At 36.2% G+C, this 27,553-nt stretch overlaps 1 protein-coding gene across 3 annotated transcripts; it reads right to left on the bottom strand.

Moving 5' to 3' along the window:
• Positions 1–11,633: 11,633 nt before the first annotated feature.
• CCDC90B (coiled-coil domain containing 90B) lies at positions 11,634–27,085 on the bottom strand. Of its 3 annotated transcripts, XM_069469148.1 has the most exons (9): positions 26,630–27,085; positions 23,451–23,570; positions 22,040–22,143; positions 18,537–18,638; positions 17,979–18,020; positions 17,821–17,892; positions 17,675–17,728; positions 16,170–16,284; positions 11,634–12,063 (listed from the first exon to the last, which is right to left on the bottom strand). In XM_069469148.1, the coding sequence occupies exons 1-9, from the start codon at positions 26,727–26,729 to the stop codon at positions 12,002–12,004; spliced, it is 771 nt and encodes a 256-aa protein (XP_069325249.1). In that variant the 5' UTR covers positions 26,730–27,085; the 3' UTR covers positions 11,634–12,001. The 3 variants fall into 3 exon arrangements, with proteins under 3 accessions (XP_069325249.1, XP_069325250.1, XP_069325251.1); XM_069469149.1 differs by lacking the exon at positions 23,451–23,570; XM_069469150.1 differs by lacking the exons at positions 22,040–22,143; positions 26,630–27,085 and having other exon boundaries at positions 23,451–23,536.
• Positions 27,086–27,553: the final 468 nt, after the last annotated feature.

The raw sequence follows: 27,553 nt of genomic DNA, 5'->3' as shown, positions 1-27,553 counted from the left end.
AAGAGGTTAAGTGACTTATTTAAATTCACACAGCTAGTAATGATGGGATCACTATTCAATCTCTAGTCTTTTGACCCCATAGCCTTTGCTCTTTTTATAACAGGAATTAGGAATTTGGAATTCAGAATATAGGCTTAGAAAATAACAAAATGTTTAGAGTTGTCAAAAAGGACAAATATGTAGAAGGAAGCAAAGAAGAAACATGAGAAACATACAAAGAACAAGTACAGAAAAGCAGGTGGAGTGTAGGAAACAGGGTAAAAGTGGCAGCGAGAAACCCCAAGTGGTGCTTGTATTTCACGCTATCTAGTCTCAGTAGAGCAGGCAGGAAGTGCACTGGGGAAACTTTGACCTTTATTCTCTTCTGTGAGTGAAGATGGCCACGATGCAGTCTTTGTGGACAGCTGTTTGTGACATAGTGTAGGAATTCAGGTATGTTTCATATTTTCTTTCCATAGGGAAGTTTTTCCTTTAGTCATCATGGATGAATGAATACTATTCCAGAACTCTTATCATCTCTAATCTGATCTATAATAAAAACTTCCTGGCTTCTGTTTATTTTGCAGAAACTAACCATTAGCAAAAATATTAGTGGTAATATTTTTAATCACCACTTTAAAAATATTAAAATAATATATGTGCTTGTTGTAAAATGTTGAAAACAGCATAGGTGTTCCTCCTTACACCAAGCTCTACCCTCCTGAGGAAGCTAGTTTGGTACATCTCATGTTAGAGAAAATTCTATTTATCTACAAACACATATGTGTATTTCTCTCTATATAAACTTCCTCAGTTTCTCTAGGTTTTGATGTCTCACCAGTGCTTGATTTTCCCAGGGATATAATTAACTATAATAATTAGTCTATTCTCTTCATTCTTGCAGTGCTCTTATAGCATCTTTAGCCTCCGGGGAAACTTTAGTATCAGGGAGGCCAGCTGTGCAGTCATGTGGTATTGGCTAGAGGGCCAGAGGGCACAGGATCATTCATAAGCTATCATTTATGCTCAAATCTGTTACCTCTCTACCTTGTGGCAGGGACTCTGTAACTCCTGATCTCCTCAAAGGTAGGAACGTCAGTTGTTCTTTAGCTGCCTGGATGGGACAATCTTTTGGGATCACCCAAGCTGCATACTTTCTTTTGAGTCATTACAAACTGATTGCTTACATTTTTTTTTTTGTTGTTGTTATTTAAAAATTCTGTTTTCTTTCTCTGTTCTCAGGTTGGGTATGACTTTATACTCTACAGTCCACCCTGTACTTTGGGCCCATTGTTTTTTGCAATCTTGCTTTAGGTTATGCTCAATTTTTGTAAATAAGCAAATGTCACTGACCCCTCATGGCAGGTACAACTCTGGCATTGCTTATTTTCTCTTTTGCCAAAGCTTGAGTCACCATTTCCTCACTTTAAAATGAGGGCTATTAATACCTTAACCTTATGGGATTGTATTGATGTTAAATGAAATATTGTGTAGAAATCCTGAGCGTAGTTTCTGGCACACAGAGGTATTCACTATAATGCAGTAGTATTCACTGTATTATTTTCTCCCTTTCTTTTTTTCATTTTCCATATTAGAGATGAATAGCTGTGGTCAGTGGATAAATAAATGGGTAGAGCTTCTTGCATCTGAGAATAAGAAGAGTTTATTTTGGAGTCTAATTATATATAAGTATAAATAAAATGAACTTTTCGTTCAGAATTTGTTTATATGGATTCCTCAAGAAGCTCTGACTAAATCTTTCTCCTGCCACCTTGTGGTTGGGATCTATGATTGCATACAATTGTACCTTTAAGAAATCTGTAATAGCATAATTTTCATTTAGGAAAATAAATTCTTAAAATAGTTTTTTAGGGTAGCTTGACACATATAAAGCACTTTAATGGTTTTTGTTTTTTTTTTTGGTAACAAAACAACTGTTTTTATGGTACTTTCTCAGATATTATCTCATCTTAGTCTACATCAACACTATGAGAAGGTATAAATGATATATTTTTTTTGATCCCCATATAAGGGGGGATCAAATATAAAGAAGTTGAAACTCAGAGAATTTGAGTGTCTTGTTAGAGCACACAGCTAGTGTGAAGCAGGAATAAACTCAGAATCTCTTCTCCAGATCATATTTCTCTAATACTTCTGTGTAAATGACGGTCAAATCCATACTTTAGTACTATGTCCCACCAAGGCTCCCCACCTGTATTTCTCACTGTCAGCTGGACATTTCCACCTGACCTAGTAGTGCCTAATTTAAAAAAATGTCTAGAACCAAACTCAACATCAAGACCAGATTCTCCCCACCATCTCTGCATTTAAATGAATGGCATCATCATTTTCTCAATTACCCAGTTTTGGACTCTTAAAGTCACAATTAGCCTTGTTTTCTCCCTTAGCCAATACAGAAGGGAGCCCATCCCATAGATAAGAACATACTCTCTACTTTCACTGCTTCTCCTGTTTAGGTTTCTATATCTTTTTATCCGAACTACTGTGATAGAAGTTCAGTATCTAGTCCTTTCCTATCCAAAACCATTTGACTCATTGCATGCAGTCAGCTTGATTTTTTTGTCACTCTTTGGATTGAAAAATCTTCTTTGCCTGAATTAAGTGTTGATTCCTCAGTTTGACATTCAGTTGTAACCTACCTCACTAGCTTTATTTTTTTTGTCTATTCTACATGTAGCCTGTATTTTTCTTTCCTTTTCCTTTTTTCCTTTCCTTTCCTTTCCTTTCCTTTTCCCTTTTTCTTTTTTCTTTTCTTTCTTTCTTTCTTTCCTTTTCTTTCTCTCTCTCTCTCTTTTTCTTTCTCTCTCTCTTTCTTTTTCTTTCTCTGTTTCTTTTTCCCTCCCTTCCCTCCTTCCTTCCTTCCTTTCTTTCTTTCCCCTCCCTCCCTTCCTCCCTCCCTTCCTGAGAGGGTCTCTATTGCCCAGGCTAGAGTACAGTGGCATCATCATAGCTTACTGCAACCTCAAATTCCTGGGCTCAAGTGATCCTTGTCTCAGTCTCCCAAAGCACTGGGATTATAGGCATGGCTACCACACCTGGCCATAGCTTGTGTTTTCTGAAGTTACCCCACACTTTTCTACCAACAAGCCTTTGTTCATTTTGTCCATATACCTTGAAAGCTCCCTATAGACTCTGCCTCTCAAAATCCTCTGGGAAACTTCTCATTTGTCACCCCTTTCTTAATCCTTCTGATTACATGTGACCTCTCCTTCCACCAAGCTCTTTGTTCTTCTCCAAGTCCTTCTCATCATTTGTATTAAGGCTTGATTGGGTGCTTACTTTACCCACAGTCCCAAAAATTTAAGTTTCATGAGATCATCTAAATTACCTTAATAATAACATCTTGGTCATTATCAACAACAGGCATTGAGTACTTGTTGTATGTTGGGCTTAGTATTCAGCATGTGTGATCTTCATTTTACAAATGAAGAAACAAAATCTCAGATAAAATAAACAATTTGTGAAGTTATACAGCTTGTCAGATGGGTAGCCATGATTTCAACCTAACTGCCTGGCCTCAAGTCCATGCTTTTAACCTTGTTACTGACATTATTAGCCCCTCACTCTCCTTTTCTTACTGTGCTTATAAGAAAATTTATTTTAAAAAATTATCTTTAAAAACTTTTGATGATAGTTCTTTAATAGTTAATTTACTTATGAAAATTTAAATATACAATTGATAGTAATTTTGTTAAAATGTTACTTATATTGGGATTATATACTATAAGTTCAAACATATTTCAAGATATGTTTTAAATTTGAAGTTGAGGTGATAAAGTAACACAGTAGGATATCTTCGTGACCTTGGAGTAGGAAAAAAGTAGATAGGCTGGAATTCATTAAAAGCTAACATCAATGAATTTGAAAAAGCATGCCAAAGTGTAGGAAAATATATATCCTTCCTATATCTTTCTTCTGTCTGAGAAAGAAGTCATATCCAGAATGTATAAAGAACTTAATATCAAAAAGATAACCCAGTAAAAAACTGGACAAGACTTGAATAGGTGTTTCACAAAGAAAGATATCCAAATGGCCAAAAAACATATGAAAATGTCCTCAAAATCATTAATTATCAGAGATGTAAATTAAAACCCCAAAGAAGATACTAATATATATCCACCAGAATGGCAAAAATTAAAACAAAACAAAACAGACATTACCAAGTATTGTTGAGGATGTAGAGCAACTAGAACTATTATACACCACTGGTGGGAGTGTAAATCACTTTTGAAGATTGTTTGGCAGTATCTATTAAAGCTGAGCATACATATACCTATGACTCATTAATTCCTAGTGGAATTTAGTACATGTCTCTTTGTGTACACAGTGAGCACCAAAAGACATACAAGAATGTTTATATCAGCATTATTATAAATATCCCCCAAATTAGAAATAATGCAAAAATTCCATCAATAGTAAGAATCAATAAATAAATTTTGCTATATTCATACTATACAGTAACAAAAATGTATAAATTACTACTCTACTGAAATGAATGAATTTCACAATGCTGAGCAAAAGAAGATAATACAAAAGAATACATATTGTAGGATTTCCTGTTGTCCAAATAGGTAAAATAAATCAAGTCAGTAGTGCCTGGGAGGGGGCAAATGGAGGCTTCTGATATGCTGGTAATAGTCAGTCTCTTGATTGCAGTTATGGTCACACTTCATAAAAATTCATCAAGCTGTACATCTTTTTTTTTTTTTTTTTTTTTTTTTGAGACAGAGTGTCGCTTTGTTGCCCGGGCTAGAGTGAGTGCCATGGCGTCAGCCTAGCTCACAGCAACCTCAGACTCCTGGGCTTAAGCAATCCTACTGCCTCAGCCTCTCGAGTAGCTGGGACTACAGGTATGCGCCACCATGCCCGGCTAATTTTTTCTATATAGATTTTAGTTGGCCAGATAATTTCTTTCTATTTTTAGTAGAGATGGGGTTTCACTCTTGCTCAGGCTGGTCTCAAACTCCTGACCTTGAGCGATCCACCCGCCTTGGCCTCCCAGAGTGCTAGGATTACAGGCGTGAGCCACCGCGCCCAGCCAAGCTGTACATCTTTCTTCTTTGTGCTCTTTGGTATGTATATTATAACTAAATAAAAATGTTTATTAAAAAATTTAAACTAGATGGGCACTATAATAGCTTTGGCAGAGATGTCTGTCCACAGAGAGATTTATGTAGCACTGAACTCACTGCTTCTTTCTTACAAACCCATATTATTCAGGAAGTCATTGGTCTAAAGCTTTGGGCAACATTTGCTAATCAAGAACGGTTGACCTGGAACTGGTAATATTCCATGATTACCTTTGATGTTTAACTTAAACTTATTTTCCACCTACAAGTGTTTGGAACTGGATTGGACATTGCTATGGTCTCTGCTTGTCTTCTCTCTGAGTGCTCAGGTCCTAGCCTGTGGGCCTACAATAGCCCTTGGAGCAGTTTGAAGGCTGAAGTGAGCTTATGCAGGTCCAGCTCTTAGCGTGGGGAAATCCTAGAAGTCTGTGTGTGATTTTTCTCTCCCTCTTTCTCTTTTTCTTTGATTACAGTCTCTTTTCTCTCTCTTCTTCTTTTATTTATTTATTTTTTGTTTGTTTTGACTCTGTTAAGAAAAGTCTGTCCTGCTAAGCAAGAATTTGGAATTTTCTCTTTGTTTTTATTTTTGAGACAGGGTCTTGCTTTGTCACCCAAGCTGGAGTGCAGTGGTGCAATTTGAGCCCACTGCAGCCCCAAATCCCTGGTCTCGGGTGGTACTCCTGCCTCTGTCTTTCCAGTAGCTGAGGCACACCACTGCAAGTGCATACCACTGCACTGAGCTAATTTTTAAATTTTTTGAAGAGATGAAGTCTTGCTATGTTGCCCAAGCTGGTCTCGAACTCCTGGCCTCAAGCGATCCTCCTGCCTCAGCCTCCTAGAGTGCTGGGGTTACAGGGATTTTCTCCTTTTAGTTTCATATGGGGTCTAGAATTTCTCGGACTGCATGGACTTCTTAACAAAATAAGAATTCCATATACCCAAACAATAATTTGTAGATCTATAAACTCTGTCAACAGTTTCATATGTAGAATTATTAGTCTCTTCAATAAGCCTGTAAATTCTTTCAGGGCAAAAAAATACTGGTCATATTTAAAATATATACATTTAAAAAATATATACAGAGATTTTTGTCTAACTTTGTTGTAATAATAGATTGCATTTACATTTAGAATTGTTTTCAGTGCCTAAGCACCGTGATTCACATATTCAGAATCTCAATAAATAGATCTCTTTTCCTGAGTTTAGGAGAAAACATCTATTAGGGATAAATATATTTCTGGCTAGTGTATGATGAGGAAATGAGTAATCCTGATGAAAGATGTTCTCCAAATACATAAACTTTCAGAATTTGAAAATTTGTAACCTTCAATGAGCACTTACTTAAAGCCTGTTAAATGCCAAGCACGTATTTTCCTTAGAACTTGTTGTATGGTAAGACTTAGTTTGATAAAACAAGTTATGTATTTGCTGTTAGTAGAGGCTTTGGTATTTAACCATTATTTATAGAATATTTGGAAACCTTAAAACCTCCTCTAATAAGTTAGCATATGTGAAAGGTAAAGAAATATATTACTGTTTTGGCCGGGAGCGGTGGCTCATGCCTGTAATCCTAGCACTCTGGGAGGCCGAGGCGGGCAGATCGCTCGAGGTCAGGAGTTCGAGACCAGCCTGAGCAAGAGCGAGACCCCATCTCTACTAAAAATAGAAAGACATTATATGGACAGCTAAAAAATATATGTAGAAAAAATTAGCCGGGCATGGTGGTGCATGCCTGTAGTCCCAGCTACTCGGGAGGCTGAGACAGGAGGATCGCCTGAGCTCAGGAGTTTGAGGTTGCTGTGAGCTAGGCTGACGCCACGGCACTCACTCTAGCCTGGGCAACAGAGTGAGACTCTGTCTCAAAAAAAAAAAAAAAAAAAAAAAAAGAAATATATAACTGTTTCTAGAGGTCTTGTAACTCTATTAAAGCACTAGAAAATTGGTTATATCTGACAAGTAGCTAACTCCTTTTCCCTACATTTTCTATGTTCTTTCTCTAGTTCCATCTAGTTATAATAGATGAGGTTAAAATCATGCCCCACCTCAGTGTTGTTTTGGTTTTGATTTTTTTGGTTTTTTTTTGAGACAGAGTCTTGCTCTGTCACCCAGGTAGAGTGCAGTGGCATCATCATAGCTCACTGCAACCTCAAACTCCTGGGCTCAAGTGATCCTCCTGCCTCAGCCTCCCGAGTAGCTAGGACTACAGGTGTTCTCCATGACACCCAGCTAATTTTTCCCTTTTTAGTAGAGATGGGTCTTGCTCTTGCTCAGGCTGGGTCTCCAACTCCTGAGCTCAAGTGATCCTCCTGCCTCGGCCTCCCAGAGTGCTAGGATTACAGGTGTGAGCCACCACGCCTGGCCCTCAGTGTTTTTCTTTCATGAACATCTTTGCATGCAGTCCTAATGATTTTGAGGGGTGCCTCAAACCAGGGAAAGGGAGGGTGTTTGAGCACTTTCTTTTCTGCTACTCTACTGCAGTCTCCTGAGTGGGAGATCTTACTCCTTTTCATAACCTAAAATTATATACAGAGCAGTTGTAGGAACTGAATGATTGAGTGAACATGAACTTTGGAGTCAGACAAAAATCTAGATTTGAATCCTGCCATTTAATTAGTTTTGTGACCTTCGAGGAAGTTGTTTAACTTCTTTGACTTCTGTTCCTTTGTCTATAAAATGTTGGTAATGCTACCTACTTTACCTTGTTTTGTATGTGTAGTATGAAGTACAGAGGTGTCATATGCTAAGTCTCTATCAAAGGTTTGTTGTTATTACTCTTCAGACTAGCTGGTAAGAGACCATCTGTATTATTCTATGCCCACATAAGCCTGGCCACTATAGAGGAGGGCTAGCAGATTCTCTATCTATTCCATTTTCAAGTTTGCAGCCAAGGGAGGAGGAGAGAACAGACGTGCGGTTCTGGTTTTCCAGGTGGTGTTGGATAATGGCAGCTTAATTCCATGTTCACACACTACTATGAGTTCAACTAACTTGGCTCATTAGCAAAGGTATGGGCAGGAACATCTTGGGGAACTAACTCCAGCCCCTCATGGATACGTGCTTTGTCCTGGTCTTGGAGGCTCTGCATTCAGATCTGACCTAAGTCCAGAGCATTTTTGACTAGAAGAATTACTCAAATGCGATTAACATGTAGCGGGCATCCACCGTGTTCCTAGCCCTCCCTTGTTCTTTCCTATGGCATTTATTGATCCTTCTGTGCTGGGGCATGAGAATACCAAGATGGATGAGATATATACAGAAACAGCAGGGGACAGGGCAAAGTGGAAAGTAAAACAAGAGCAGTGAAGATGTTCAAACACGAAAGAGGGAATGGAGGAGCCAGGAAATATGATTCTTAGCACTATAGGACTTACAAAGAATCCTGAAGATAACATGCTATTAATAATACTTTCTGTATTTCAGTTAGCAACATGTTGTGAAATGCTAGTGTTTGTGGATATATTAGGTAGAGACAGGACTGATTTCTTAAGGTGCCTCCCAGTCTTATGATTCGGCACAATATGAGGTACTGGTACTTCAGATTAGGGAATTCATTTACACAAAATCCTAAAAGAAATTTAACCACAGTTGAAAATACTAGCATGGTTAATTTTTCTTTTGAAGGGACATGGTAGAAAGATGAAAATGTATGCTAGCATTAAAATTGTATTTAACTCTCTTTTCCTTTGTTTATAGGAAGACAACTCTTCTTGCGAGTCAAGCAAAGAGAAGAGGAGGGTGAAAAAAAAGATGTCTTCTGGGGGAGTGTTTGTGAGAAGGTACTAATCAGTGAAATAATTTTAAATAAAATTGATTTTTCTCTTTTATTTTAAAAATTGATATAAATGCAAATCTATATTAACTGTTCTCAGAATTACTCTGATATACTACTATTCCAATTCTGAAGGCAAACTATGTTATATGATATCAAAAGGATTTTTAAAATTACATGGATTCAGTTGTGCACCTACTCCCAATATACTTTTTATATCTCTACATAGGCAAGTCAAGAGATTTGAGTAATTGATTTTGTAAGTATTCACATAAACTTTAAAATATTAGATGGTACAGTCTAATATCAAAAGAAATCTAGTTCTAGATATTAAAATCCTATTATGGTGCCATAATATATTTCTTTCATTTTCTAGAGAGTACCATTCACTACTAGTGTGCATTTTTTTTTTAATTTTTCAAATGGCTTAACTTTTAAAAAGCTACTGGAGTTGGGAGAAAATGAACTTAAGACCAGTAAGTTTTAGAAAAGAACAACTTTACAATAACAACCAAATATCTCACTTAGGAAAGTTTTACATAAATAAAACTCAGCTCTTGTAAAAGGCGAGAAATGTGAGCTTGCTAAGGATACTCATTTAAATAATCTGCTTCAGAATTCAACCTTTGTTCTGTCTTGTGAGCTTTTTAAGAAAGGAATATAGAGAAGAGGCAGATTGGACAGGATACGAAACACATAGCTTTATTATTCTTTCTTCCATTATTCCTCCTTGAGCTTAAAGATGAGTTGTACTATGCTAACCAGAAAAGAACTATGGCCTCCCAGTTCAGTTCTGACTTCAAGTCCCTGTATTTCCTATCCCCTCCATCTTTCCCTTTCATCTCTGCAAGAGCTAGCAAAGATTTGTAACTATCTTGGGGGCAGTTGTCTGGTTTCTTTCTCCCCCTGAAGATCTGATCACTAGCTTTGGGCTCCACTGGCAGCTGCTTTGTCACCATATACCGGAATGCCCACCCTCCGGACCCGTGCATGTACCTTACATGGATGCTAACATCCATTTTGATCCAGTATCATCAGGACTAGTGTGCCCTGACAAGAGTGCATTTGATTGCTGAGACCAGTTCAGCTGGTCAAGGGTCTGTAAGCTAGTGTTTAAAAAATGGCTTATCTATCCTTTTGGTAACCCATATATTTCGTATTGTTAATTTCTCTGTGGTTTTCAATAGGCTTTCAATCTATAGTAATAATAGTTGTGAACATTTATTGGGCACTTACTTTGTGTGAGATCTGTGCCAAGTCCTTTACTATCTCTTAATTCTCACAATAGCCATATGAGGTAAATATATTTTATAGATGGAGATTAAGTAAGTACTGTGCCTAGGATGACACAATACAGAGCCAGGATTCTAACCTTGGCAGCAAAAGTTAAGTCTGCATTCTCTTAACCACTACTGGAATTCCAAATCCATTTCCCTCACCTTCTGGGACTACACGCAGCCTTTTTCCCTCTAACCTGATAAAACCCAAACGTTAATCCCAAACCTGGAAGCAGTTTGTTATACTTGCTCCAGTTTTCTCTACTTCTTTCTGTGCCAGGGAGGTAGGAAATACCAGAATAGGGTTGTAATCTGTTCTCCCCCTCTCCATAGTAATAGGATTTATCTGGGCTTGTGGCTGCTCAGGATAAGGACTAACTTCCCAGCTTCCCCTGCAGCTAAGACACCAAGTTGTGGCCGAGCGCGGTGGCTCACGCCTGTAATCCTAGCACTCTGGGAGGCCGAGGCCGGTGGATCGCTCAAGGTCAGGAGTTCGAGACTAGCCTGAGCAAGAGCAAGACCCCGTCTCTACTAAAAATAGGAAGAAATTATCTGGCCAACTAAAATATATATAGAAAAATTAGCCGGGCATGGTGGCGCATACCTGTAGTCCCAGCTACTCGGGAGGCTGAGGCAGTAGGATCGCTTAAGCCCAGGAGTTTGAGGTTGCTGTGAGCTAGGCTGACGCCATGGCACTCTAGCCTGGGCAACAAAGCGAGACTCTGTCTCAAAAAAAAAAAAAAAAAAAAAAAGACACCAAGTTGTGTCCAATAGGATGTGAGCAACAATGGTATGTGAAACCTTAGGGTCGTGTCCCTAAAGGGAAAGGGCTTGCCCACTTCTTGCCACTTTCTTCTTCTGGAATGTGAGTGTGGTGGTGAGTAACTGGACCTTGTCAATGAGCGCAACACCAGGATGTAGAGCAATAAGATAAGAAGCAAGGACACTGGAGCTGGTATATTATCCCTAGAATGTTTACACTGGCTGTAAGAAAGAAATAAACCTAATCTTATTTATTTATTTTCTTTGAAATTACATATGATCTACTAATAGATATATAAGAAAAAAACAGTAGACCCAATAACAACAAAACAAAAATCTGAATTTCCCTATTGAGTTTCCTGAGAGTGGGTATTATATATCAATAAATGTCTGCTGCATTTAAATGAATCATTAAGAAAAGCTTTGTTTTATGTAATAAATTTAAGATGGGTAAGTTAAGAAGCAGAGATAAATTGGTTTCTGCCAGTCAAAAATTTAAAAAAGACATATAATAACCAGAACTCAATATTTAGCACACTACAGATTTCATACTAAATGTTATACACTTGCAGTAGAGCACACATCATTTTAAAATTTATTGTTTTAGTGCATTGTAAAAAAATCAATCTCTAGTTATATGGTTATAGTCATTTAAAATCCAAACAGCTTTGTTATAATAATCTTTTATTTTATATAAAAATGTAATTATGCAATAGTTATTAGGAAAGTTAAATCCAGTAATTAGTAGTTAGGCTAAGGAACAGTTTTCAGATTTTCAGCAGATACCAACAAAATTCTATACAATTTACACAGTTGTTCAAGCAAACATAAGAAAAATCTGGTTTAGTTTCTATGAACCATCAATAGGATAAGGACAAAAATGCCCTTCTATCTCACATAAATCAGGTTTTGAATGGTATAATATGAATTTGAATGGTGTCAATATAATAAAGACACATACAAAATAAAGACAAACTATCTCTTCCCATTCTAAAACACTTCTCTTTAGTCCATATATATTTTGAATAATCTTGTAGTAAGTTTCTGCTGCAACTGACAATGTTCAAAGTAAATCTAAGCTGGTTTAGTGTTCTAAGAAGACAACAGCAGCGGTAGTAGGAGCATTAATAGTACTTCCAGAATCTATAAAATCCCAATGCTATTGCCAGGCAGGCGAACACTGAAGCTGTGAAAAGAAGAGACTATGTTACAGGTCATGTATTTGTGATTATTTTGCAGAGATAAACAGAATAATGTTATTTTCAATTTAAACAGAGCAAAAACCAAAGGAAATCCAACCAATTTTCTACCGTGTTTTTTATTCCCTAGAAAATTAAACTAAAGATAAAAAGATATTCTTAAGGGCAAGATTAATGCCAATTCTTAAAAGCTCCTGTATTTTAAAACAGAATAAGGGTGACAATAATTTAAAAACGTAGATATCAGTCAGAATCTATAACTATTTAATATCATTAACATTAGCATTATTAATGATTAATAATTAATAAACTCTGATTTCAGATCTTATGAAAAATGAAAAACTATCCTTCTTCCCTATATTAAAAAATTATGTAATTAGGCTATTAAAATCGACATCCATATATCTATGAGAAGAAAATTTTAGTTGCCATTTCAGTACATTTTAAAATAATTTCTCTCATAATTGTTAAAAAAATGAAATGTTAATGAAAACCCTTAAATAAAAAACTCAGTGAGGTAGAAGGAAAGGCATAAAAAGCATCAGGCTTTTCAAATAGTAAACACATCGCCTGTTCTTTATGTTACATCATTTTAGATAGAAAGCCTTTCTGTTCTCCCAGCTTTAAGAAGTTAAATCTGAGTTTGGGACTCCTTAGTTGCTAACTTATTTAAACAGCCATGATGAATTTTTAAAATGGAGAATCTGAGATGAACAACCAACTTTTATGACTAAAGACACAAGAAATTAGCCTTTCAAAGTAGAGCTATTCTAATTATAATGTATAAATCTAATTATACATTATCCTATTTGATCCCAGTACTTACTGAAACTTGGTTAGTGACAAGATCATTTCCTTAATTTTTAGAAATGGGATTAGGCTTCTCTAAGACACAGCAAAACAGAATTATTTGGGGAGAAATAATAACACTAAGTTTCTTGTCTTACTGCCATTGGGCAATTATACATTCTCCCATTTGATCTTGCTACTATTTAACTTGCCAGGTAGTGTGCTAGTGTGCTAAACAATTACGTACACTACTTTAACCATAGTTAAAGCCCTATGAGATTAGTTTTATTATTCCCATTTTACAGATGAGACCACAAGCCTAAAGCTATATTGCTAGCCAGTAGTAGAGCCAGGATTTAAGACTAAGTGTACCTGACTCCAAAGCTCTTTTTTGTTTTTGTTTTTTTCTTTAAAAACATTTTGTTTCCTTTATTTGTACTGTGACACCTGAAGGACTTGTCATTTTTTTGAGCCACATAGTGCTATCTAGGTAGTTATAGCCTCTGCTAACTTAAGAGCTTCTAAGTTTTAGATAATCAAATGAACAATTATTTATTGTGAGGAGGGAATTGTTTCATTCCTTTATGAGAACATACAACACAATTGTAATTACATTTAAGTTTCTTATTTCTTGTTGCTGTCATTTCAGCTTTTATGTGTCACTGCTGTTGTTATGCTAACTATGGAGTCATCCCAAATTACTTTTAAATTTGTTGTTTATCTTCTATGGCCTACCTAGGAGGCATTCTACATACAGTAAAATGTTTAGGTGAGCATGTGCCCTGGTACATTTTAAGCACTCTATAAACATTAGCTTTTATTATTTATCTGCCCAGACAGAATCTGCCACATTAACTATATAGATTAAATAAAAACTGCACTACCTTATAGCTCTTGCCTCTTTGGCAACAGTATCTGACCCAGGATGGACTGTCCAGACTCCTTTCATGGGATTTTCTTAATTGGAACTAAGGAAAGGGGACAATTTCTCCTGCTTAGTGAAACTGGAATAAGAGTGTCTAGAAGCTGTTAGTGACAGTGTTTCCAACCCATGAAGGAAGCTGGTATGAGAAAATGAGGCAGACATTCAAAGACAACATAAAGAGTAAGTCTGATTCCAGTTATCCTGGTGGTTAGGCTATACCTCTGTTCCTCCATAGTTCAATAGAAAGCCAACACGTGCTCTTTTACGCCTAAGCTAGTTCAAGTTGGATATATAATACTTAAAACTAAAATAGTACTGACTGATACACGTTCAGAAACCAAATAATCAAACTGATTAACATTTATAATTTGATAAGGATTTCTTCTCTAAGGGAAATGCAAGATCTTTAATGCTGGGGCTTTGACAGCTGAATGAAGATTTTTGCCCCTGTGTTCATGACTGAATGTGTGAATCTCAGATAAATGGTGTATTATTGTCTTACTGGCAACATCTCAGGTATTCTAGAACCTAACAGATCCACTCATGACATTAAGGGTGGGATTCCGGCTTCCTGAAAGGCTTACCAACAAAGCAGTAGTAACACATATTTTGAGATGGATAAAGAGAAATAAGTACTTTCGGATGCAAATCCTTGGGAAAAAAGAAAAGAAGGATGATTTAGGAAACATCTTTTTCTAAATAATGACTAACTTGCTAATTTCTTTTGCCACTGCCTCTGAGTCTGTTGGATTCTGCCTTGTATATATCCACTACTAAATGAAAGCTTTCTGGAGATCACCATCTTTAAAGTGAGGGTAAAAAGGATTTTGTTTTTAACTAAAATATTGATTCTTTAGGTAAATACTCTGGAGAAAGGTGAGTGGAATTTGAAGCCCTTCCTAACCTGTGTTGCTTGGGGATTGATTTTGAAATTGGGAATGAACACTCCAAACTAGGCTGTTTTGGAATTTCCTGAGCATCATAAGTGAACTGAAGGGCTCTGGTTCCAGAGACTTTGCTAGAGTAAGGGTTTTCAAAACTGGTTTTAGCCTTAGAATCCTTTCTTCAAATGAATCTTAAACAGAAGCCCAGGGTTGTAAAGAGATAAAAATTGAGCTATTCAAGTTGAAGAAAGGAAAGGGATCCATACAAGTTGAGGGCTGGGGGCTCCATCTTCATTCACCCCCACATCAGTGGTGACTGCCCAGAGAACCACTGATGGTATGAATCAGCAATTTTATTTTGGCCAGCAATTTGTTAAAATCAAAACTTTAAAAATGTGCATTATCTTTTTGATCCCCAATTTTAAATTTGCATAGCAATTTGTTATATACAAATACTAGCACAAGGGCACAAAAATGTGTATGTGACATATATGGCTGTTCAGTTCAATATTGTTCTTAATAATGAAAAATTGGAAGCAGAATGCCTGTTAATATGAGGATTGGCTAAATAAATTATGGCATTTTTATATAAAGGAAACACTATACTTTCTAATAAACAGATGTCTATGTCTACACTGATGTGGAACGATATTTAAGACATTTGGTTAAATTTTTAAAAGTTGTGGAGTAGAGTGTAATATATGATCTAATTATTTTATAAAGTATATAAATAATTATATACAAAAGAAAAAACTTAGAAATATTTACTACTAATAGTAAATACACATGAGGAGGGGATTTGGAAGGCTTTCACTTTTACTACTTTTGAATTATATGAATAATTTATAATGAAAATATTACTTTTTATAAAAAGAAATAAAAAAGACAAATAATACTTCAGAGCATTTTTCCTAACTCATTGGGGCCCTGTAATTGGCTCAGGTCAGATGGTACTTGAGGAGCTCAGTATGTGACCATCTAATATTTGGGTAAAATCTGTGCTGAGACAGTTGATTCAAGACAAGAGTTTATCACACACCACCACCAAGCTTGCTGTGGTTTTAATGGCCTGTATATACTGTATTGATCTTTCTCTCTAACTTCACTTAAATCCTTATGAAGCATATAAAGCAATAAAAAGCAAATTTTCATTCTTTTCACTGTGGAATATCTAGTTTATACTTGTATCATTTTGTACTTGTGTTTATATATTTCTTTGATATCCATATGCTTTCACCTATTAGTAAGTTACAGAGTTGCCTGTTAAATTTATATCCTGAGATTGGAACCTTCTTCAAGGACTACAGGGGAACAAGCAATAAAGAAGCCTTATTATACCTCCTCCTATTTTTTTTCTGTGCCTACATTGTCATCTTGGGAAATAGGAAGTAACAGGTCCCTTTCTTCACAAAGAGCAGGGGGGAAAAAAAAAAGAAAGGAACTACCAAGTCTGTAAATTAAATGTCAGTAATTCCTTTTTCTGACAAAGTCTTACCTGCAAGATAACGAATTGTCTCAAGTTTGTTAGACTCCATCAGTGTTTTTAAGGAAGCAATTTCAGTGTCAATTTTATTACTGGTCTCTGAAATAACACTTTTGGTTTGGTTATCCTGTAGTAAATAAGAATAAATAAGAGAACTAAATTTTTTCCCTATGTATTAAATGGACAAAAACGTTTACACTAGAAACCCTCACTTATGGGCTAATTGTGCATCACAAAAGTCTTAACTGGGTAAACAGTAAAAGTACAGTAGTATTAAAAAAACATTAAATGAACACTACAAACTGACAAATCATGTACCTTCTACTTTCCTATTTGAAGATCATTTCTTAGGATTATCACATACTGGGCATATTCTATTACAAACCTCCTAATAAAATATTTGATACCGAAATATATAAGATGATAAACTGAGAAGGAAAAATTTTAGTCACAGAACTATCACTTATGTGTGTAAAGTCCTTAGCATATTATAGATAAAACTTTAAATACATTCTGCAAATAAAAAAAAAAATCAACGAGGTTTATACTGTGAACTGGCACTAATATTAAAGGAACTGGCAGAAATACCTGATGTGTAACAATGAATGCTATGTGTATAGGGGCCAAGGGGTAGGAGGGGAGATAAGAAGGGACCTAGAGCTCAGAAATGAGTTATGAGAGAATTTGCTGATTTCCTTGTTTATCGCCTTTATCTGGTCAAGAAGTAAGAGAAGAGGTTAGTATCCTTGAAAGGACAAATGTGACCTTCTCTTCTATTAAATTATGAGCCAAGAGTGATGGCTTTGAACTTTTAAGAAAAGGACTAGGCTGAGTCAGAAAGCAGTTTTACTCAAGCCATAGAGATTAATAATTACATTTTAGAATTATTGTTGAAATTAAAAAAAAGAATTATTGACAAGAGGCAGTAGTTCTGAGTATGGAGTTTAGACTCCAAGTTCTTTTCCAAGCTGTACCACTTATTAACTGGTGACCTTAACCTCTCTGTGCCTCATTTTTGAAACTGGTAAGATGGGAAGAATAGTGCCTACCTCACAGAAGGTGATAATGAAGTTTAAGGGAATTAACAGATACAAATAAAGCATGCAAAATAGGATCTGGCACATTAACAAAAATACTTACTATGATTTTTCAGAATTTTAAGATATTTAACTGAGCCTAGGCACTCATTTAAATACCAGTTGTGAAATATTAACACCAATAGTGAATCTTTGTCTTTTAAAGGGTATTTTCTATATAAAAATAATTTAGTTTTAAAAAAGTATGCTATGTGGAAAGTTTGATTCTCACTCTGAAGTCACAGCTCACATATGACTGTCTACCTGGTAGTAGCTTCCATAAAATGCTGGCTAACTATAATACCTCTGAGGAAACCATATATTCTACAGGGCTAGCTCTTTAAAGTCCAAACTTATAAAACTTGTAAACTGATACACATAAAAGCAGTTATACAAGGCATAAGAGCTGTACAAAAGAGAAATTTTTACATACTACTTTACCTTTTTCGTAAATTCTGTGGTTGCTTCCATAAGTTGCTTTTCTTGATCTGTAAACTATAGGATGTGAAGCAGCAAAAAGTTTAAAAAACAAAAAGAAGACTAAAAAGGAATAAGTAACAAAGAAAGTATGTTTAAAAGCACATTACCATATCTGTTACTCTGCTCCTTTCTAGGTTGATGTCCAGTTTATTATCTGCTCTGATTCTACTGGTTTCATGCTTTAAAGGAAACAAAAATATTTTTTTAAAAACAATCTTGTAATGAATATTCTGAAATTAATAAGTAGAAAAAAAATTTCACTTACTATTAGTTGTTGCTTGACATGGTCTAATTCAATTTTCATTTTCTAGGTATAAGAAAGATCACATGCAATTAGCAGTAAACCTAAAGTCATATCATGATTTATTTTAAAAATCTGAAACCCTGGATTAGCAAAATTTAAGTGATAAAGACAATTAGTACAGGATCAAGTCAAACCAAAAATGCCACATTACTTTCAGTTCTGAGAACATTATACTATGAGCTACACTAGAAATTTTAAAGAATAAATATAGAACTCAAAGATTTTCCCTTTTATGTGACTTTTGTATGTATAAAATATAACTCTTATTCTTCAGTGTGCAAAAAACTATAATTTATACACAGAAAGATTAGGTATGGTTAAATAAACGATACATTTTATCTAAAAACTTGTTAATTGTTTAATAACCACATAAAATTGTTAGTTGGTCTTAATAACTTATTCACCAAGTAAAACACTTGTGAGATCAGTTAGTTATTTAAAAAAATTTTTTTCTTTTATACCCTATTTTTACTGTAGAGATCAGTTATTTTATGGGCAATAAATTAAAATTTGTATCACCTCATTCTCTGCTCTCAGATTTGCAAATTCACTTTTCTCTAGGATGACCATGTCTTTCCTGATGGAGTCCAAATGAGCCATTAGCTGTTGTACTGTTATTTCCTAGAAAACAAAATAAAAATAACCTGGTGATTTATGGAATGCCATCCTTTTATTTATGGAATTGTTTTCATGAAATTTAAAAGATTTTGTTAACATGCTACAACGTATGATGTTGACTGGCTAAGTAAAAAAAAATATGAAACCGAAATACAGAAATGAAAAAAAGGAGATTTAAGAAAGAAAAAAGATTTCCCAGTGAAGAGAAATAAATGTCTAGGTCTTTTAATGAAAAGAATTCCAATAAAATGCTTACTCTTAGCTCCTAAGAGTTCCTCAACAAATAATGTTTTGTTTTTATTTTTTTGATACCTAAATGGAAAGGCTTTTTATCATCTTTTATTGCTTTGAATTTGGGGGATTTTCTACCACTGGAAAATTCCATGGCATTGGATAAGACTCAGAAGTCATGCAGTAAAACAAAATAGATAGATGTATGGTTAAAATAATTGCTCTTTGTCGGCATAATTAGTTTTGTTTAAATTCTTGCCTATCTTCCTGATACCTGGCACTACAGAGAATTTGCAAAAGGTAGCCCCTACCTGATAGATTTATAAGCTTTTGCTTTGCTTGGGAGGGACATTTTTGTAGAAATGATTTAAGAAAATATAATCGTTACAGGTTGAACATTCTTAATCTGAAAATCTGAAATGTTTCAAAGTCTGAAACTTTTTGAGCACTGACATGATGCTCAAAGGAAATGCTCATTGGAGCATTTCAGATTTTGGATTTGGATGCTCAGCTGGTAAGTACAATGCAAATATTCCAAAATCTGAAATCCAAAACACTTCTGGTCCCAAGCATTTTGAATAAAGGATACTCAATCTGTACCACTAAGCTTCTTAAAATTAGGTAGCTTGCTAACTCATCATTTATCTTTCTTTACCAAAAGTAAGAGCAGATGAGGGTGTAACTTTGATAAGGACTCTGTATAATAGGGTTTATAAACAAAACTTCAAAAGCCCAAACAAGAACAAGATCACTAGCCGGAACTCCCATTTTTAAAGTCACAATTTGTAGCCAGTGGTAGCTTGGGTGAGAAAGATTATTTAAAAACTGACATGACTTTTAGAAAAGAGAGGGTATAACAATTCTAGGCACATGACCAAGAAATGACTCAGTCATCAAAGGGTCTGGAATGCACACATCTTCTCCAAGAACAATTTTCAGATGACACAGTCACATAAAGTAGAGGTTAAAAGTGAGTTCTGGAGTCAGGCTGTCTGAGTTTGAATTCATACTCTGCCATTTATTGTGAGATTTTGGAAAGTTATCTAACTTCTTTGGTCTCCTCATTGGTAAAATGGAAATAATACTAGTACTTATACTTTATAATTATTTTGAGGATTAAATGAGATAATGTAGGTATAATGGTGCTTAAAATAGTACTTGGCACATGGTTAGCACTCATTGTTAGTTATTGATGGCTAAAGCAGAACAGTCTGACTCTAATGTTTTGATGTGGAGGAAGTTTTGACTTAAGTATTAATCTTATAATAATAAAAAAATGTTTTTAGCTGTGTACAACAGATATCCCTGACTCTTATGCCTTCCTAACCCTCATAAGAATAATATTGGGGAAGGAGTTTATTCTTTTTATTCAATTCTGCTTGAAATATTTGTGAGAATTAGTTCATAAGTCATATAGATGTGGCATCTAGGGGCTATTGGTCCTGTTCTGCCCACATATTACAAAGGAGTTTTACGACATTGAATATGATGTATTTTTATTACTGAGACTACATAGGGAAGAGCTGGAAATATAATTACAGATTTCTTTAAATACAGACTCAAAAGGCCTATAACAGCACAGGTGTCCCTCTTGAAAAACTTTAAATGGAAAGATACAATCCATTGTTAAGTAGTCAACTCAGTTAAGTGTGCTTGTAACTATTGTGGAGCCATCAGAATATTCAGATTATAAGCAAATTCACAATATAATTGAATTCTTAGATTGAGGAGACTTGACTTAGTATGGCCCTTTCTGAAGTGATCAAAGTATATAGCTTGTATGTCTGATGGCCCTGAGCCTTAGCTCCATCCTTCATGACATCTTTGAGCCTTAATCTATCCTAGGTTAGCATTGAGGTTAGGCTCGAGGGTGGAATAGTACTTTAACTTCACACATCAGTAATAAAAAAGCCAAAAGTTTAATAGTAATATTCCTATACCCAATCCTACATTTTGTATGTAGGATTAAATGGTCCCAGCAGCATGAAGACTCCTCGAAGCATAGTTTTAATTCACTTCTTACAGGTAAAATTATAAAAATTTAAGAGTAAATTGCTATGTTAAAAATGTCAATAGCTCCATATAGCTCTTTAAGGCCAGCTCAGAGATTTGTGGGAACTAATTAAATGCTTGGCTTTTTCTTTAGTGGATTTAGCTATGATTCCAAATAAGCTAGCTAAAATAATGCATATACAAATTTAAAGGTAAATTAAAGGTAGGGATTGAATGTTTTAATTCTAAGTGTCTATTTTGACATTATAGTAAAAATCTTTAAAAAGCTTTTGATTCTCAGTGACTCTTAAAGTAATAAAATTTTATGCAAGAGATTCTAATTTTATGTGAGAAATCCTCATTTTTCTCTCCATGCTGTAAAATATTTATCTGAGGAAGACTAGACTTGAAAAATTAAAATTTTAAAAATATAACCGTAGGAAGAAAACAGATTCTTGAACATAGTGAATTATTCATGACTGACAGAAATGAATTATTATTCCAGTAAAGCTCATTTAGCTTATTCTATCCTTTATATAAAATTACTGCTTTATGTCCATATCACTACAATGAAAACTTGCAAATTACTCCTGAGTCCATCTTCCATGGCAAAATAGAATTTTGCCTACTTTTTAAGGTTGTTAGAGAGTAAATAATATATGAAAAATACCCAGCACTGTGCCTCTTATATCTTAAGTTCTTAGTAAATAGCATTATTTGACTTTAAAGATTTTTATCTCCAATCAAATTAAGTCATCTTAGCCAGGCAATTTATTAAGTCATTCCTTGGCATACAAGTCCTTTCCAGCTTTCTAATTCTGTGAAAATTAGCCAAAACATACATATGACAGCAATAAAATATACTTACTATATAGAAAGGTTAGTGCTTCTCTGGTGGGCTTTCTAGGGGAAAAAGTTGTTTCACTAACAATGAAAGATTTGACAAAATTCCGTTCTCTGTGTTACAATAATCTTGTTACAATTATTTTAACTCTTCAGCCTCTCCAGATACTACTTTACTAATGGTTTTTCTTTCTTGCTTTCTTTTTTTTTCTTGTGGTCCCTTTAGAGAGAACAAGGAAGATACAGGTGTGTCTGGAAGGCCAGTGGGTAGACAGAGATGTAGTTATGAAAAATATTATCTAATGAAACTGTTAGAAGTGACAAAATGAATATATTACCTGTTGAGCTTGAGTGACCATCTCCTTATAGATAGTATCCAGGGTGACATTTGATAAAGTCGTTAATGCTGATACAATTGTTTCTGCTTGTGTTTTGTCAAATCCTGTAGGCAGCAAACAGGTATTTGTATTTTTAAAAATGCGCATTCTTATCAGAATAGAACCCTCCACAAGACTTAAGTTTTTATACTCTTTTAAAAAAATGGTTACAATTAAATATTTGGTAGATAAAAGCACTCTACAATTTTAATTCCCACTGTCTTCCCTCACATCTACATCAACACTGGATATTCCTAGTCCTTTTTATTTAAAAAAAATTTTTTTTAGAGACAAGGTCTTGCTCTATCGCCCAGGCTCGAGTGCAGTGACCCCGATCATCGCTCACTGTAACTTTGACCTTCTGGGCTCAAGCAATCATCCACCTCAACCTCCCAAGTAGCTGGGACAACAGGCATGTGCCACCCTGCCTGGCTCATTTTTTAAAAATTTCTTACAGAGATAGGGTCTTGCTATGTTGCCCAGGTTGGTCTTGAACTCCTGGCCTCAAGCAATCCTCCATTCTCAACCTCCAGAAGTGCTAGGATTATAGGTGTTGAGCTTGCAATCAGGCCTGGCCAGCCTTTTTTATTTTTGAGTGTATAATTGGCATTAAAAATGGTCTTGCATTATTATTTTAATTTGTACTTAAATTTACATTTCCTTGATTGATAGTGAGGTTAAGCACCTTTACACATATTTTTTGGTTATTTATATTTAGTTTTCTGTGTGCAAATTGTTTAAAGCTTTTGCCCACTTTTTCTATAAAGTTGTTGACCTTTTACATTTAGCTTTTCATCTATCTGAAATTTAGTTTTCAATAAGGGGATCTAATATATGTTTTCCCAATGGCTAGTCATTCATTGTAGCTCATTTATTAAATAATCCTTCCTTTCCCTAATTTGTAATGCCGCCATCACATGCTAAATTCACATACATGTCTCTGAATACCATTTGGTTCTATTAATCAACTTTTCTATTCCTGTAATAACACATGATTTTAATTACTCTTTTGATATATGTGATTTTTTGTGTTGTTCTTTGATTTTTTTTCTATTATTCTTGAACATTTGTACTTCCACACAGACTTTAGTATCAGCCTAGGAACACTAGTTTTTTCTTTTTACATAACTGGAATCATTCTGCACTTATAATTTTATATAATGCTGTTTTCAATTAACATATTTCGAGCATTTCCCATATCAGTAAATATTTTTCAAGCAATATCCTTTTTAATCACTGTAAAATATTTCATTGTATGCATGGCATTTTTAAATAGTCTCAGTTTTCGTAATAGTGATACTGTCTTGACTAGGCAATTTATTGTATGAATGCTATTATTTTTCTTCTTTCAAGAGGTATTCACGTCTCTCACCATGAGTTTCCAAGTCTTGCACCAATGCATGGGTATCAAAAGTTAATTTCCTTTGTTCTAAAGGAGTTATGTCCACTGGCCTCCTATCATATCCTTCCTTGGTTGTCGTGGTGAAGAAATCTGAAAAGAGAACACAATGCCTTTTTTTTTCCTTGTAGTAACCAATAGAGGTATCATACTATAGCTTCTATAATCATTTTCTCCATCTGTTATAATATAGTTCCAGCTCTTCTAATTAGGAATTTTATAGTCACACGCAAGTTAACTGACTCTCCTGAGCTTCTCTTATCTGACATTATTCTGTACATAGCAAACTTTCAACAAATGTTTCCTTACCTTCTTTCAGTATTCAGAAATGTTTTGTTAAGAGTCAGTCAAAGATTGCAATATAATGTACATCAAATGTTTTGGATATCATTGCCTCAACTCTAACTGCTGAAGAGCAGAAACTGCCCAACTTTGACTATGTGTGCTGAGGAGAATACAGAAGGATATGTACAACATATAGTCCTTATTATATATGCTCAAATATTTATGTAATATTTTGCTTAGTCCCACAATCCTACGAGGTAGGTGCTGATACCCTCCCTAGCAGTAGGACTTAAGTTTCACTCCTCTTTAGAGGCAATAAAGCCCGTGGATATTTGAGTAGGGTGTTATGAGCAGTTCAACTCATAAGCACTCCTTAGAGTCTTTGCAGGGATATTAACAAGTAGAGATGAAACAACCAGAATCAGTGTTTCCAGCTCAAGGTGAAATAACAGGCCCTTAGTAACTTAAAAGTTCCCAGAACTTAAACATCTGTCCAAACCTCCAAATCTTTCATTGTTACTTTTGATTCTTTCATACTTATATTCTTTTTTTGTTTTGTTTTGTTTTTTACACTGAGAAACAAATTCAGAGTTTAAAGGCTTCACAAAGCAACTAGGTCTTATATTGTGGATTGGAACTCTGGCCTGTCTTATACCAAGCTCCTTTTTACTGGAAAAGTCCAGAGTTTACTTTTGAAAAAACATGGAAAATGGTGTTTCATTAAATCTAAGCTATAAGCTTTATATTAATTTACTGCTAACTTTAGAGCTGAAACGCTTCAGTGACATGGCTGATTATTTTTCTGTCAGGAACTCAAAGAATGGGCATTACAGCATATGTTCGTAAATGCTGGTCTATTAACATGTGCTATACTAGTTGCATCAGAATTGCCAGGATTGATACATTAAATAATATACTAAGAGATCTCTGGGCTCCACCCCTAGAGAGGGACTTAGTAGTTCTGAGATAGGGCCTGAGAATCTCTATTTTTAAAAGCATTTCTAGTGTTTTTGATGTTCTAAGTTTGCATAGTAATAATGAACTAGGAGTCCAGCACTATTGGGCATAAAACTAAGACAAATCACATTACCTTCCTATGTCTTTGCTTATTTATCTTTAAAAAGGGAATTGGACTAGATGATAACTAAGGTCCTTCCATGGGTCAGAGGTCAAAAGGGTTTCAAATTCCATGATTACTGACATTAGGCAAATTTAAACTCCTTGTATACAGTAAACATTCAATAAATACTTGTTTAGTGAGGAGGGACACAAATTATATTGGTTGTAAGAGGAGACTTAAGGTTTCTCTAAGAACACTCAGACTCAAGTGGGATGATTCCATTAAGTTAAAACATTAAACTTTACTTATGGTGATATATTTTCCAGTGTGGTACGTACTTCAAAGTTCATTCTCTAAAAATGTTTAATTTTATGTTTTCATTTGCGTATGTAAACAAAGTATATCTCTAAAAGTTAACAAAGATGAGATTTGGATGATTTTCTAGGATTCAAAAATGCTACCTCCTTTTTGCAAAGTCCATTATAATGTGTGTGTATGCTAAACACCCAAATATGTACCCAGACCTTGTGAATGGCCCTGCCAGCTAAACAGCAATCTTACAGATCAGCAGTCCCCAACCATGTTGGCACCAGGGACTGGTTTCATGGACTACAATTTTTCCATGTATTTGGGGAGGAAGGAGGGGGAGGGGATGGTTTCAGGATGATTCAAGCACATTGCATTTATAGTGCAGTCAAACTTCTCTGCTAATGATAATCCGTATTTGTAGCTGCTCCCCAGCACTAGCATCATTGCCTCAGCTCCACCTCAGATCAGGCATTAGATTCTTACAAGGAGTGCGCAACCTAAATCCCTCGCACGCACAGTTTACAGTAGGGTTCCTGGTCCTTTGAGAATCTAATGTCTCCGCTGATCTGACAGGAGGCAGAGCTGTGATGCCAGCGATGAGGAGCAGCTGTAAATGCAGATGAAGCTTTGCTTGCTCGCCCACCGCTCACCTGCTGTGCGGCCCGGTTCCTGACAGGCCACGGACTGATATGGGTCCGTATAGGTCCTTGGCCTTAGGGGTTGGGAACCACGGCTGATCAGCAACTGCAATTTTGACTACAGCTGTCACTGGTGTGAGTAAAATGAAACAATGAGCAACAAAGTGAAACTTTAGAGCACAATTAACAGTGTAGAGGTGGGAAGATGTGTTTGGGTACTGAATGGCTCAGTTTACCTGGCAATTAAGATACAAGAAGGTAAACAGAATATGAAATATGAGGTGACTGTGGACAAATGTAAAGAGCATGAAAATCGGGAAAACAAACAAAAACAAGCCAACTGTTGAAACATTTCTCAGAATAAAGTCAGATGTTCTTCAGGATGCACTTTTTTTTTTTTTTTTTTGAATGGCTACGATGTGATTGCAATGTACTGAGAATTACAGCGAGGATAAAGCAAACCTGACGGGCTCGAGGCTAGAACCTAAGTCTAAATTCGGACAGGCCACAAAAGAAATCAGGACACCCCCAAACAAGGGTCACCCTACGCTTGCTCCTGAGAGACCTACGAAATTACTAGCCTCATGTCACAGAAAAAAACGGAAACAAGACTCAGAAAGAAGTCGGGCGAGATGCCCAGGCCTTCAGAGCCTGGCTCTCAGAAGAGAAAGGCGGTTCTCTTTTCAGTCCTAGAACTTTGGAGCGAGCTTGGGCGAGTTGGGGCATTGGTATCACCAGCATCAGACGTGGGCCGGGGAGGGCGTGGCACCTTCGCCTCCCGTTAGCCTAGCAGGCACAACCCACGGGAATCGAATCCCCAGAGAGCACTCGGGCATCGTTAACATGATACCTCGTCTCACCTCTCCGCAGGACCGGCGAGAAATGCCCCCGGAGAGTTGAAACCCAGCAGCTCCCGCTGCTTTTAGAGTTCAAGAGCCGCCAAGCCCACCACCTCCTCATGTCCTCAGAGTTTTCCGGTTGGAGGTAGGAGGCGGAAGTCGGGCTGAATCTCGCTCAGGCTTTCGGGAAAGGTAGTTCTGGCTCCTCAAGAATGCTGGGAAATGTAGTTTTCGATCTGTCACACGCCAAACTCCCAGCGCAGGCGCGAACCGCGGCCCCTCAAAGCTGGGCCTCTTCACAGACGGACCCACAGTTCACTAGCATGACTTAGAGCTTCTCCGCTTCTCCCACCGCCCTTTTCCGACCTGCGAACACCGTTACCGCCCTAAGACAGCGGGATCTTGTCGGAGAACCTTCCGGCGCCGATTTCCTGGCAATGAGTCCAACAGCAGTTTCCCGCTACTTAGCAAGCGGCCATTGTGCGCTTGGGTCGGTGGGAGACGGAGGCATATCTAGCCGCACAGCAACCTGGGGCCTGAAGTCCTGGCCGCTGAGCATCCTGGAGGATCGTGCGTGGCACAGAGGCGGACGAAACCTTCTGGGAAATGTAGTCCAGCGAGCAGCTCGTTCATGCCGCCTCACATCCTCCTGCTTCGCCCTCTGGTGCACAGGAAGACCATCTATTTCAGCTGGTTTATTCCGTCTCTTCAGAAGAACTGAATTCCGCCGTGGACCTCGTTTTCACCATTTATCTCTCTCAGACCTCAGTTACTCCGGACTTTGCTTCGCATGGTAAAATGCCGGAAGTAGCAATGCACAGTAGTTGCCGTGGTGTTCGAATGCGTTAATATACATGAATACTGTTTGTAAATCCTAAAATGGTGCACAATCGTTAGTTAGGTTTTAGTGGCTTAATTATTTTCACAAGAATCTAAACAGTTACC

Source organism: Eulemur rufifrons, chromosome 6 (assembly GCF_041146395.1).
Source record: "Eulemur rufifrons isolate Redbay chromosome 6, OSU_ERuf_1, whole genome shotgun sequence".
Lineage (NCBI taxonomy): Eukaryota > Metazoa > Chordata > Mammalia > Primates > Lemuridae > Eulemur > Eulemur rufifrons.
The sequence above is the reverse complement of the archived record's forward strand: the minus strand, read 5'-3'. Positions and strand labels throughout refer to the sequence as shown.